Source organism: Crinia signifera, chromosome 5, assembly GCF_055691185.1.
Source record: "Crinia signifera chromosome 5, ASM5569118v1, whole genome shotgun sequence".
Taxonomy (NCBI): Eukaryota; Metazoa; Chordata; class Amphibia; order Anura; family Myobatrachidae; genus Crinia; species Crinia signifera.
Window position 1 is genome coordinate 88,771,465 of NC_139221.1, and position 13,331 is coordinate 88,784,795.

At 41.2% G+C, this 13,331-nt stretch overlaps 1 protein-coding gene across 1 annotated transcript in view; it reads left to right on the plus strand.

The window, feature by feature from the left end:
- Positions 1 to 5,951, plus strand: part of RALBP1 (ralA binding protein 1) — a 33,076-nt gene extending 27,125 nt beyond the window's left edge. Inside the window, exons 7-10 of the mRNA XM_083187644.1 lie at positions 245 to 355; positions 1,944 to 2,065; positions 2,607 to 2,730; positions 3,349 to 5,951. Of these exons, the coding sequence (XP_083043770.1) occupies positions 245 to 355; positions 1,944 to 2,065; positions 2,607 to 2,730; positions 3,349 to 3,597 (606 nt within the window). The 3' untranslated portion in view covers positions 3,598 to 5,951. The remainder of the gene's footprint in view (positions 1 to 244; positions 356 to 1,943; positions 2,066 to 2,606; positions 2,731 to 3,348) is intronic.
- The last annotated feature ends 7,380 nt before the right edge of the window (positions 5,952 to 13,331 follow it).

Sequence of the window (13,331 nt, forward strand, 5' to 3'; positions counted from 1 at the left end):
CTGCAAAGCTCACAAGCCGTTCCGGTGACACATGGTCAACATCGCAGATTGTTGCTTTTGCTATTTGTAGGATGACACTTGGATTTATTCAGTTTAACTTGTGGTGCATTTTGAAGTCTATTATTAGTAGCCCTTATAGGGTGGCATATCTGTTAGATCGGGGCAAAGTCTCATTTCTAGGGTGGCATATCTGTTAGATCGGGGCAAAGTCTCATTTCTCCTACTGTTACTGTTCTCTTCTCAGGACTGTGAGACTAAGTTTGCTCAAGAGATTGCCAGCCTTTCAAAGGAAGAGGTTTCAAAAGAAGAAATGAATGAAAATGAACAGGAGGTCCTTAATATATTGCTGGCACAGGTATATCTAGAATATCGGTTTTATGTTGCCACTTGTTAGAATTGCTTCCTGTGTTTGATAGCCAACATTAGGACTGCACCCTGATTGGATGTGATAAAGTATAAAGGGATATCATAAGGTCGACTATCAACACGTTGACCTTTCCCGTGTTGACATGTTCACAATGTCATCATGTGAAACTGATATTCTCAGAATGTCAACATTACAAGTAGACCGAGATGGCTAGGCTCTGTCAAAGGTTATGGTTGGGCTACCTGGGGGAAGTGTGGAGGGGGTGTTTGTAGGTTCGGGTTGGCACTAGGCTAGGGTTAGAGGGGAATGCTGACACATCCTCATGTGCCAACCAGAAGTCACTTTTGCCACCGAGCCACCATGTCTGCTGTGTTGAATGTTTACCGAATATACAGGGCGTGGTAACTTAACAACTTATCAACTTTTTATAGATCATTTTGTATGTCTTTATTTGACTTAAAACAACGGCATTCTCCAGTTTTTTTGGGGGGGGGGGGGTGGTTTGTATCACTATTTAAGTGCAACTCAAGAGGCGTAACTTTCAAAGCAAACTGAAAACACATGTGCCTTTCTACAACATTGGATAATTCACAGAACTTAAATAATGACATGTATTTTCAGACAGTCGGCATATAAATGTTGTAGGCTGAAACCATTTACATTTCCTTGCTACATCTTTGTTCTGCTTCAAGAACAGGGCACTATGCAGGAAGCACTAAGAATTTTGTACCATTTTGGTGACGGCACAGTGGCATAGTAGTTAGCATTACTGCCTCACTGCTCTAAGTTCCGGACCCTATCTGCATGGATTCTGTATGTCAGGCATGTCCAAACTGTGGCCCTCCAGCTGTTGTGAAACTACATATCCCAGCATGCCTTGCCATAGTTTTAGCATTCCCTAATAGCAAAACTGTGGCAAGGCAGGATGGGTGTTGTAGTTTCACAACAGCTGAAGGGCCATAGTTTGGACATGCCTGGCCTAGCACATCATGATGTGTGTGCACAGCTTTAGTACTTACCCCAAAATTCCCTGAATCTATGAATCTGACACTTAAACCAGCAAGAAGCACAAAAGGGAGTTGTATGGAGATTATAGCAAGACCAATATATTTGAATGCAGTTTATTTGCTCTTCTAACCAGGGGCCAGATTTGTAGTTTTACAACAGCTGGAGGGCCATAGTTTGGACATGCCCGCTGTATGTCCTATTACTCCAGAAACACATTCTGTGATGTTGGTAAATCTGCTCATAAACTATGAAATGGAAAAGTTTGCATATCTTTTAGATATTAATAGTAATATATATTTATGGTTCAGTAACCATTCGGAAAGCTGCATTTTGTTTCTTCAATGATTTATGGCACTTGGATCTGACACTTGGGGTCACATCATTTATTATTAAAATAGGACTTTCCTGTACAGTATCATATTGTTATCTGACTTTTAAGACATTTATTTGGTAAATGAACATGATCACATGTTTATAATCTGATCATGGGTTTTAAATTCTTTGGCTCCTTTTGGTGTTTGCTGCGTCTACCTTGGTTCAAACAGCTGTCATGTACATATTTTGTTAGGAGAATGAGATACTCACAGAACAAGAGGAACTAGTGACAATGGAGCAATTTCTGCGGCGACAAATTGCTACAGAAAAAGAAGAGATAGATCGCCTCCGAGCAGAAATATCTGAAATCCAAAGGTAGGTAGATCAGAGCAATTCATTATGTTTGTCACCTGTCTATCCTTGTGGTTGGCGATGAGGAATGGTCCCTTAACCCCTTGAGTAGTGGGTTTTTCTGGGGCAGGACAGACCTACCAGGGCCACCACAGCACTTAGGGGCAGCCCCCGTGTTGCTCACCACCAGCCAGTGCAGTCCTGACTCCTCACCCCGGATCGCTGGGAGCCCTGGCATACGATCTCTGGGGTGGGGAGTCGGCACTGGCCGGACAGGAGAATCTGGGCAGGGGGGTGCCCCTAGTGGTGGTGCGCCAGTGGTCCAATTAATCGCTGGCATGCCTGGAAGTTATTTGGGCGAGCCCGAGAAATTTCCGGGCACACTGCTGAAGTGGTTAATGTTCTATTTTATTACATGAAGCGGATATCTTGCTTTTCAGATCTGTTTAATTTTGGCAAAATAAAGAAACTGACATTTTCAAAAAATATTATGAACAAATTTTGCACGATCCCCTTTTGTAGTATTTTACAAATAATTATAAATGATGTGTCGCACTGATTGTAGCCGACAGCAAACCGGCCGGAGTGAGACAGAGGAGTATTCATCAGAAAGCGAGAGTGAAAGTGAGGATGAGGAAGAACTGCAAATCATCCTGGAGGATCTTCAGCGGCAGAATGAAGAGTTGGAGGTGAGTCAGCACAGTATAGAGGGATGACCACTGCCATCTACTGATGTCCATTCTCTTGTGTTACATACTTAATGTAACACATCTTTTCAATAAAAAATTAATAAATAATGTACTGCCAGCTTACTTCCCCTGCTCATTTACATTTTCCAATTTCAATATGAAATTGACTTAGATCAGTGGTTCTCCAACTCGGTCACCTGGCAGCTGCACTCATTGCTGAATGACCTATTTTAAAAGATCCACAGGTGGAGCTAATTATTTCACTTGATTCTGTGAGGAGACCTGGAAAACATGCCCTGAGGATAGACTTTCAGAACCTGTGACTTAGATCATCCTCTAACTCCTTCCCCTGACCGTTTAAAAAAAAAAAATGTGTCTGTTTTGTGTGTTTGCATGCTATCTATTGCCTTTTCTAACGTATTTTCTCTTAAATTTACTTTTATCTTAAAGGCGCACTTTGCACTCCATAAATTTGTATAGCAATTAATCCTCTATTTTGCTGTAGAAGATCAAATCTTCGGCCATGGTAAAACCTCAGCCGGAACACCCACTGTGCACACATCTTGCTTTGGCGATACTTTCTGTGATTTATTCCGAGTTGTACATATCTTTTGTCAGGTTAAGAACAACCATCTGAACCAGGCAATTCACGAGGAAAGAGAAGCGATCATTGAGCTGCGTGTACAGCTGCGGCTGTTTCAGCGCATTAAATCTGAACAGCTGCAGGAGGAAGAAGAGCCAGGGAAGCTGGGCAGCCGGCCGCAGCTGCAGAAAGACACTGCCTCGGATATAAAAGTAACGAAAGATAAGACAAAGGAGCAAGTAAGACCCTCGCCAATTAAAGACTGGAAGGAAACCTTAATTTGAGAATAAATAAATCCCCTATAAAGACATTATTCCCTATTAACTCCGTCAGGCTGTTGCTGTGCTCTTCGATGAAGCAAGCCTCTCTTTCCTGATGGAAACATTTTCATCTCCAGTCTGCTCTTTGTTTTTGGGTCCTGGCTATCCTGGACTCAGGTTACTTTCAACAATACAGATTTAATATTATTTTGTACACAGATTAATGGTGAGAAATAAAATAAGAGAATGTAATTTTTAAAATGACAGAAGAACTCGGCGAGTAGCAATTATTTCTGTACTCCCTTACAGAATTGTGACTATAAGTAAAGTTTTTCTTGTTTTTCTTCTAATATAAAACTTCTTTTTTTTTTTTTAAGGGGGGGTGACTTTAGCATCCAGATGTTTTGCCAGGCACGCCAGAATTATATTATTTATTCACGAGAATCTTTGCATCAGAGCAGCTTTAAAAGTGTTGCATATTTTTCTTGCTGATTCCAGGGATATTGCAGCTGTGAACGCACCAGTCTGAGACTACTACAGATAGTTTTATTGCATTAGTGTACACGGTTTCCTCTGACCAGAGTCGCTCTGGAGTATTGCTGATGTGCAGGGTGCCTTTTTGTTGGTTTGCTGAGGTTGTTACTGTCTCGTGTACAGCAGTTTGGTAGGTAGAGTAGATTACAGGGCAAGGTGGTATGACCGCACTGTCATTGAGGGTTGCATTGCTTAGTGCAGAGATGATCTGCACCATGTAAATGAGATGGAAAGATGCACACAGCCACATATACTGTATAGCTTCACTGGATAGCATCATTTCCTTAATATAAGTAAAATCACCATCATTCATTCACGTTCTATTGAGGAGAATCCCGAATTGTGCTGCTTGTTGCCAGGTTAGTAGTGGCAGTGTGGTCTGCACATCCGCTCTAACCCTTCTCTATCACCAGGCATCCCTCACTTCCATCAGCAGCAGTGTGTTAAACACCCTCTAGCAATGAAAGGCTTAGGACAACGCTTAGAAAGTGATTATCTTCTATCATCCAGCCCCTGACTCACCCTCCTTGTGCCTTTTATGCCTTATTTCCCAGCTAATTGTTGGTTCTGTTTGCGCCAATCATCTCCCTGTGTTATATAGCTATGCTAGCAGAAATTAACATTAACCCACCCAGACTGTTCCTCCTTTATAATGAAGGCAGATGCCTTGTGACAGTTGTTTGTGTTATAGCTTAGGTAAAAGGAATCATAACTTTGATAAAATAACCTGCCTCAACTCTGGTGGAAGATCATGTTTAATCACGAGTAATGTATTTGCATCAGAACCTTGAGATTAAGGTTGCCGATATGTGCTGTACTCTGGAATTACTGTAGGGATGGGTTTCTTGTGATCCTGCTATATAGGTATAAACTTAATGAAGTATGTGAATGGGTCTTCCCTTTTGTGATACAAGTTTAAACCAGATGCCATTTCGCTTGTGAAATCTTATCCCCTTCATAAAAGCACCATCCTCTTCCATGTGGACTGGACTGTGATCGCACTTGTCCCTATGCAGTTGATGATGAGAACCGTTGTTGTTCTTGGTGCCATGGTTGTAAACGGAGGACAACATCATTGTATTTATCTGAAGTCACAACATTTGTAGCTATCGGACATAGCTAAAAAATGTCCCTAAATCACTGAGCACATTTAATTCTCTGTTTGGCTTTCTTCTTTTGTGCTATTTATCTTTTTCATTTACATTGTAAAGCCTTGTGGCTTGCACCAGAGCTGTGAAAATGTATTCTCTAGTCCCTGTAGGTTATTCTACAGTCCCAGCAATTCTTCCAGGCTGCACAACATATTGCTGGAGCCAATGAAAGCACATTCAGGTCCCATTTTTTTGGATGTACAGGGTTCCTTGGTTCTTGGGTTTATACAATTGATTTATGTTGTAGTAATAATAGTCTCTAGTACCTAACATGTACACTCACTAGTGCAAAGGGGTTTCGGTGGTTCTAGGATTAAACATTAGTGCTAGTGAATGACCATGTTCTCTTCCAAGTGTAAATAGCAAAGGAAGTCCCACTGCGAGTGATTATGTAACTGGAATGAACAACCCTGCAAATTCTAAATTTACCCATGAATGTGTACACATGTAGATTGCTGATTTGCTTTGTTTTGTTTTCCTTGTTTAAAATGAGTCAAAGTGTTAATATTTGCCTTCGGTCTGTTACACAAATATTTTATATTTACTGAAGTTGGACTATTTTTTAATGCATTCATTTCCAAATAATGTCACGTCAGTGTTTATCTTTTCCCCACGCTTATGTAGGTCTCTTATGTTAATGTTTCTTATCTGACATCATGCAACAGAGCAAATAAAGAATACATTGTAAATCTGCATATCGCCTACATTATTTCTCATGATATAAACATGTGTGGCATGGTGGGCATTTCCTGTTTGACATCATGACCGAAGGTGTGTCAAACAATTAATTTATTCTCAGTAACCAGATATATATAGATCTAAAGTAGTCATCCATATAGTTGGCTGTAGCAAATAGGGACAAGGGTATTCTGTAGATTTAAGCTTTAGCAGATGGCAGTGTGTGTGCTGGCGTGCAAATGACTTAATTTTTATTAAGGCTTATAACCCCTTTAAGTCCTGTTTTCAGTGCAGTGGGATATAGGGGTATATGCAATCTGCCACCGCTATTTCCAACGTGGGAAATAGTGGCGGCTCCCTATTCAATGCTGTCATTAACGATAGCATTGATGTGGGATGATAGCAGAACGGGCCCGACTTCATAAGCTGTTGGGCCTATTCTGCCGATAACGGCCGTGGATTGTCAATCCACGGCCGTTTTCTCTTAGAGAAACTGACGGACATCACTGCGCAATGGCTTACCCAGCTGAGACTCTCCTGGGGATCTGTGAGATCTGACAATGCCACCAATATTGCGTGGGTATTACATCTGGGCAAATTCCAGAACATCCCGTGTTTTGTCAATCTTCTAATTAACTTCTGTATACAGTGTATATATAAATTAAGTCCACACAACTCCACTTCAGTCTCATACCACATTTTATAAACCTAGAAAAAGGTCCTCAGAGCAGAATATCCTAGTTCGGTTTCATTCCAAACATACTGTGTGGACAAAAGTATTTAGATCACGATAAACCTCCAAGTCATGCTTTCTCTTATTGATGCATTCCAACTTATACTTCTCTATTTATGTACACAACAATAAACAATATAAAGTTCAATACAAAACATGTACCCCACGCTACCAAGTGGAATATTGGCACAAATATTATGCAATTTCCAGGCCTTTAGGTGAAATAGAAAGCTTAGTAATGTCTCTTTGATGAAAGTTACAGAGCAGTGAGATGGGCCAGCCAGCCAGTTTGAGACCTAATAATGGGGGTAACAGATTTTGATGCAGATGTATTAAGCCTTAACAAGAGATAAATGCAACAGTGATAAGGAGAGATAAACATCCAGCCAATCACCTGCTAACTGCCATGTTACAGGCTGTGTTTGAAAAAAGTCAGTAAGGAGCTGATTGGCTGGAAGTTTATCTCTCTATCACCCTTGCATTTATCTCTTGTTAAGGCTTAATACATCTGCCCCATTCCAAGCCACAATTAAAAACAAGAAACCGGTATCTGTACAAGCGAGTTTAGGTTTCAACATCCAATGACCTTCTATATGCAGTCCTCAATCTTTATGGTCCAGATGTTGGCCAGTCAGCGTAACCACCTGATTCGGTCCAGATAATGCTCACACATTTCAGCAAGTAATTGAAAGACAATAAGGGCCACAGTAACCAAAAAGTCTTAGACCAACACTCTGATATGTCCACAGTATTTCAAGACCACAGCATACCAAGCTAGTGAGTATCAAAAATGAGGAATAGTCCAGAACTCCCTATTTCTTTCCATCCTGCCTAACATCACCGTTTGAGGGTACCATATATATAACCACACAGTATTTTATCTAATGTTTTTAAGCAAAATCTCCATGTTATAGTGGATAAATGTGTAAATTTTGAAGAAATACTGTGCCGGGGCTTGTTTGCAGAATACTTTGTCTATCCATTGGGTGTAATTGGAGCGCATCTATACATATCAAAAACTTCAGTTCTACACCATCTACAATAAGGTCTGTAACATGGCAGCTGATTGGCTGGTACTTTATTACTGGCCACTTCCACTCCAAGGTTTTGTAAATAGATACTTTAATACCTGAAAGACAAATATAAACTATTGACCCTTCAATCAAATTAGCCTGTTAAGACCAACCTTATAAAAAGCCTCATTAGAAATAATCTTTAATGTTTTCCTCCACAATGTAAACCATTCCTAATTGTAGCATTACACCATATTGCTGCTAAAACAGTATAATGGTACAGATATATACAGTATACCAGTACATTATCTGAAAACGAGTGTGCTTTCATGACAAGTGATAAACTATGTAGATCACACAACCATTATATATTCTGATGTTGTAAACCGTAGAAATAGAATAAAGTTTATATGTAGATGGTAAAGCAGAATAATGGATGGATACTATTTTCTATTAAACAGCTTATAACTAGATCCAGAGCACAATGTTTATGACAGACACTCAGAAGCAAGAAATTGTCTAAAGAACCTGCAGCTAATCAGATGTAAGAAATGAGTGAACGCAAAGTGCAAGTATTTCAGGTAACTCCCTACTGTTCTGTGTGCATCTTTTAAAGGAGAGAAAAACATGTCGCTAATAATTACAGTATCATGTGAAGCTCCAAACTGATGACACATTACTGTGTCAAGCTCATCCTTATATAAAATAAAGTTCAACCAACTTGTTAACAGGGATTAGTTTTACTAATGATGCTTAGTCATTCTTTCAAGCTACCAGAGAGGAAATAGGATTTTAAAAACCAACCGGTAAATCCTTTTCTAGGAGTCCATAAGGAGTACTGGGGATTCACTTAATACAATGTGGTATAGATGGGGCCCAAAAGAAGCCTGTGCACATAAAATTTTAAAAAGGTTGTGCTGGCTCCTCCCCTCTATGCCCTCTCCCACAGCTCAGTCTAGGTAAAACTGTGACTGAAGGAGGAAGACATACTTGAGAGAAGGAAAATTAAGATACAAGTGGTGAGACAAACAAACCCACACACCATTCATAACAGAAAACAACATACTGTTGTATTAACAACTTGCAAGACAAGATACAACTCCACCTGCAGAATGGCAAACCACTGAGGAAGGCACCCAGCATCCCTTATAGACTAAGAAAAGATTTACCATTATGATTAGAGATAATAGGATTTTACATACCTAACGGATACTGGGAATTCACTTAATATGATGGGGATGTCCCAAAGCTTCCAGAACTGGTGGGAATGTGGTGAGACTGTTGCAGCACCACCCGCCCAAACTGGGTATCCTCTTTGGCTAGGGTACAAACTTTTAGAACTTAACAAACGTCTTCTTCCCAGACCAAGTAGCAGCGTGGCATAGTTGCATGGGCAGCTGCCCAAGAAGAGCCCACAGATCTCATGGAGTGGGCTCTAACAGACTGTGGAACAGGCAAGGCTGCTGAGTAAGCCGTATCCAGCGAGCAACTGACTGCTTTGAAGCAGGACAACCCTTCTTGTGAGCGTCGTACAGCACAAAAAGTCAGATTCCTAACCCCAGAAATCCTTTTAAGATAAATCTTCAAAGCATGTACAAAATCCAAAGATCTAGGAAGGTCCGAGAAACCAGACCAAGCTGGAACCACAATCAGCTGATTAAGGTGAAATGCCAAAACTACCTTAGGCAGAAACTCCTGAGCTCCGCACTGTCCTCATAGACATTTAAATAGGGTTTTTACATGACAACGCCCCCAATTTAGAGACAGGCCTAGCCAGGGCCACAAGCATGACTGTTTTCCATGTAAGGAATTTATCCTCCAGAGTCCAGCGGTTCAAACCAGGAAGACTAACCAGGGCAAAACTACCGCCAAGTTCCACGGAACCGTGGGCGGTACAAAAGTAGGCTGGATGTGCAGAACACCCTGTATCTAATCCCAGGATGTCTGGGTGGAAATGTGCATTTGACCTGCCAGTCAGTGCTGAGCACCAGCAGCACTCAGCTTAGGTGCTGCTGTGCAACCAGATTGTGCAGCTGCAAGCATGATGCCTGCCTGCTTAAAGACTGCTTCACAACAGTTCCTAACACAGCTTCCAGAGGCCAATACCAGGGATCCCAGGATTGGGTTTTATCAGGTAAGAACTAAAATTTGGTTTTCTGCTGTAGCCATCAATTACACTGTAGACAATGGATAGATTTGGGATATCTCCATGGCATAAGGGGAAAACACTCTTATGCTTCACAGAAGACCCTTAGCCAGCATTCCTAGAGCTAAAGCAGTCAAAAACTGGAAAAAGCGTGCTAAGGCCAAGTGGTAGCCCTGCTAATTTCCTCAGAAGCCCATGTGAAGCCACTCAGGATAACTAACCTTACAGAGTAGGTGGTAAACACATCAGGTACTGGGAGACTTGCGAAGGAATAAGCAAGACTGATTACTTCCTGTATCCAAAAAAATGGTTTGTTTGGAGGCAGGCCAACCTCTTGACCACCGCATAGTGGACAAAGTCTGAACAGAAAAAAAATCTTTAGACCTTGCCACAAATGCAGGAGCTCACAGAAAACCCACTGATGGATTAGAAACGGCTGACCCATGTCTAGGTGAGACAGGTGCAGCCCCCACACAAAGGAGTAGACTAGTTTCTAGGGCAGTGGTTCCCAAACTTTTGAATCAAAAGCACCCCATATCATAATTTTATGCACGACACCCCTAGGCCAAAAAAAGTTTCTCATTGAGAAATTAAGAAAATTTAAACTGAACAAATAGGTCATCTTTACACTTAAGATTGAATTGAGAGACCACATATGCTTCTGTTTGTCCACATAGTTTATGATTGGCAGACAAGCACTGGTTTTGTTGATTACATTGACCATAAATCATTGGAATTGTTCCTGGATCATCAACCAAAGGCCCACTGCACAGGTCCCAAGGCACCCAGGGTGCCACGACACTGTTGATTTATTTGTCCCTAGAGCGGTGGTTCCCAAACAGAGACATGATCTGAAGTGAATAGCAGTTTCACTTGGCCATAAGCTCCTATTGGAAGACCAGAGAATGGAACAGGGCAAGCTCCATCATATCAATAGCGGCAACACTCTTCCATAAGATAAGTATGCATTGATGCAGCGATCAATGACAATCTGTAAGTAAAGCAGGGATTGGATCAACTTCTGCCATGACGCAATCTTGTCCCATTGCATAAATGCAATGAAGCCAGGTATCCAAGAGGGTTACCAGGTGCTAAGTCTGGGTCAAGCTGATCTTGCTCTATTTGATGGGCCACCCTTGGTATTAAAGCAACCAAATTGTCCATGAGTTATTTCTGAAAAACATGCCAGCAGAATGTTCAGGTATGGATAAACTGAATCCCTTTAAGTCATAGGGCAGCCACCATCACAAATGCTCAGGGAGTTAGGAAAAGCTTGAATCTGATCATGGTAAAATACCACAAATAGCAGAAATTGGTGTTCAAACAATATTGGAAAAATGCAGGTAAGTATCTAACATACAGGATGCACATGCACTACAAAAATGTACAAGGCATTCCGTTTTAAATTAATTGCTCACTTTTCTCATTGAAACCAGCACCCCTTTAATGTGAAGAGACATGGGAAATAACTCCCAGGTCAAGAATAGACTAAACATAGACAGTGCTGCTGCTGTGAACGGATCTCAAGTTTCACCAGTTGGGAAAAATATGGACTGGGAGAAGGATAGAACATAGCCCTGACTTTTCCAAGCTACGAACCCAAGATTCTGACTTCATCTACAGTTCTGTGAAGCATGGTGGAAGGTCTCCCACACTGCAGCCCCCGGGTGAGGTCTGTCATGTGGCAGGCTTGGTAACCATTCATTGTTGCTTTTATTTGGGCTTTCCACCATGGGAAGAGGAAGCATGAACCTGAACACCCTTGGAAACGAAATGACCATAAGGAAGGAACTTGTTTGGCAGCTGTGGATGGCAATAACACCAACATGTCTGATGAAGAGATAAACTTATCAAGTTCAGGGCCATAAAGGGATCTACCATTGAAAGAAGATATTCTAAGGAATTTTTGGATTCATTGTCCGCTCTCCCAAGTGTGAATAGAGAAGGCTCTCCATGCTAGAGCTGCCAAAATTCGAGCTGAGGTTATGTGTCCAAAAGACTCCTTTCCCAAATATAGTCACCACGGTGACATGATGCACTGTGGAATAAATAAGTATTGTGAGGAAACTCTTCTACTTTTGTAATGCACAGAATTTATTAAGGCCTCCACCTTAATAGATCTAGTATGTTTCTCATGCTGAAAAGACGACAGCTCCAGATCAAAACCCTGATTGAAGCTTCATCTCTGCCAGAGATATTTCCGTCGGATTTGAACCCTTAATTAATGCATACTTACATATGTACAGGTACAGAGTAGGATCCAGCAGGTGTTTTAGGGAAAGGTGCACTTAACCTCAATTGGCAGAGTCTCTGTTAGGGCCTGGTCTACCACTTGCTGTGGAGGAAAAGATGTAGGGCCCTGGGGTGTCTGCTGGACCATGAAGCCAGAGACTGACACTAGTTCAGACTAGAGATGGGCAAAGTGACTCACTAAAGAGCGCAGTGATCGGTCAGTGAAAAAAGTCGTTCTTTTGAGTAAGCTCACTTTGAATAAAAATAATGGTTATTTAAAGTTTGAGTGTAGTATATGTTTGTTTGATTTAAATTTTAACTGATTCTAGTAATGTAAAGTGAATTTCGTACATTAATCTCACAGGTGGTTTTCACTTATTTTTCTATTTATCCTGAAACTTTTAAAGCAAGGCAATACTCTCAGGAGTTAGTACATCTCAGCTGCCACAGGTGGCAGTACTGAGCTTAGACATGGTGTGGAGTAGACTCTGCGGAGATGAATGAAGTACATTGCCCTGATGACTCATGAGTCTGTGCAAGTAGTTCAGCCGTTCTGAGTCATACAGATCACCGACTCATACAGCCCCAATGAGTCAGTCAGTACAGTTCCTCTAAGCTTCCATGTGTGGCTCTGCTGTGCTCAGGCAAATGCATTGCATGAAAATAAAACGGAACATTAACAATAGGCCTCCAAGAAGAACTGAAGAACGACTGTTCACCTTTTAGTGAGCAACAGCTTCCTCACTCGCTCAAAAGAACCTGTTCACTCAACAACCCATCTCTAGTTCAGACAGAGAACTTGCTACCTGAGGTCTGGGCTGTGCACCACAGCAGAGCAATAACCACACAGGCCAACACAATCTGAAGCAACAGGCATAAAAATATACAAACCATTTTTTATTTTTATATAGGGACTCTTGGAGACCACTCTGGAACCACTTCTTGAGACATGGCAGGGTAATAAAAAATAAATAAAAGTGTAACCTAACTGAGCACTGTAGTGGCAAGTAGGAATAAAGCATTAACTGGTGTGAAAGAGGGAACACACACCCACAGCAAAAGTATATGTAAAAAAAACAGATATTGCATTAAATACAATAAAGAGTAATAGACTACAACAGTGTTACAATAAAACAGTAGATCTAAGAAAAATTAATTGCCCCCTTGAAAAACTAAACAAGGCTGCAATGTAAAATAATATGGAGTACACTCAATACTAACACACCAGCCAGGTAAGGGAAGAGCTAACAGACATGGATCTGGTAATGGTG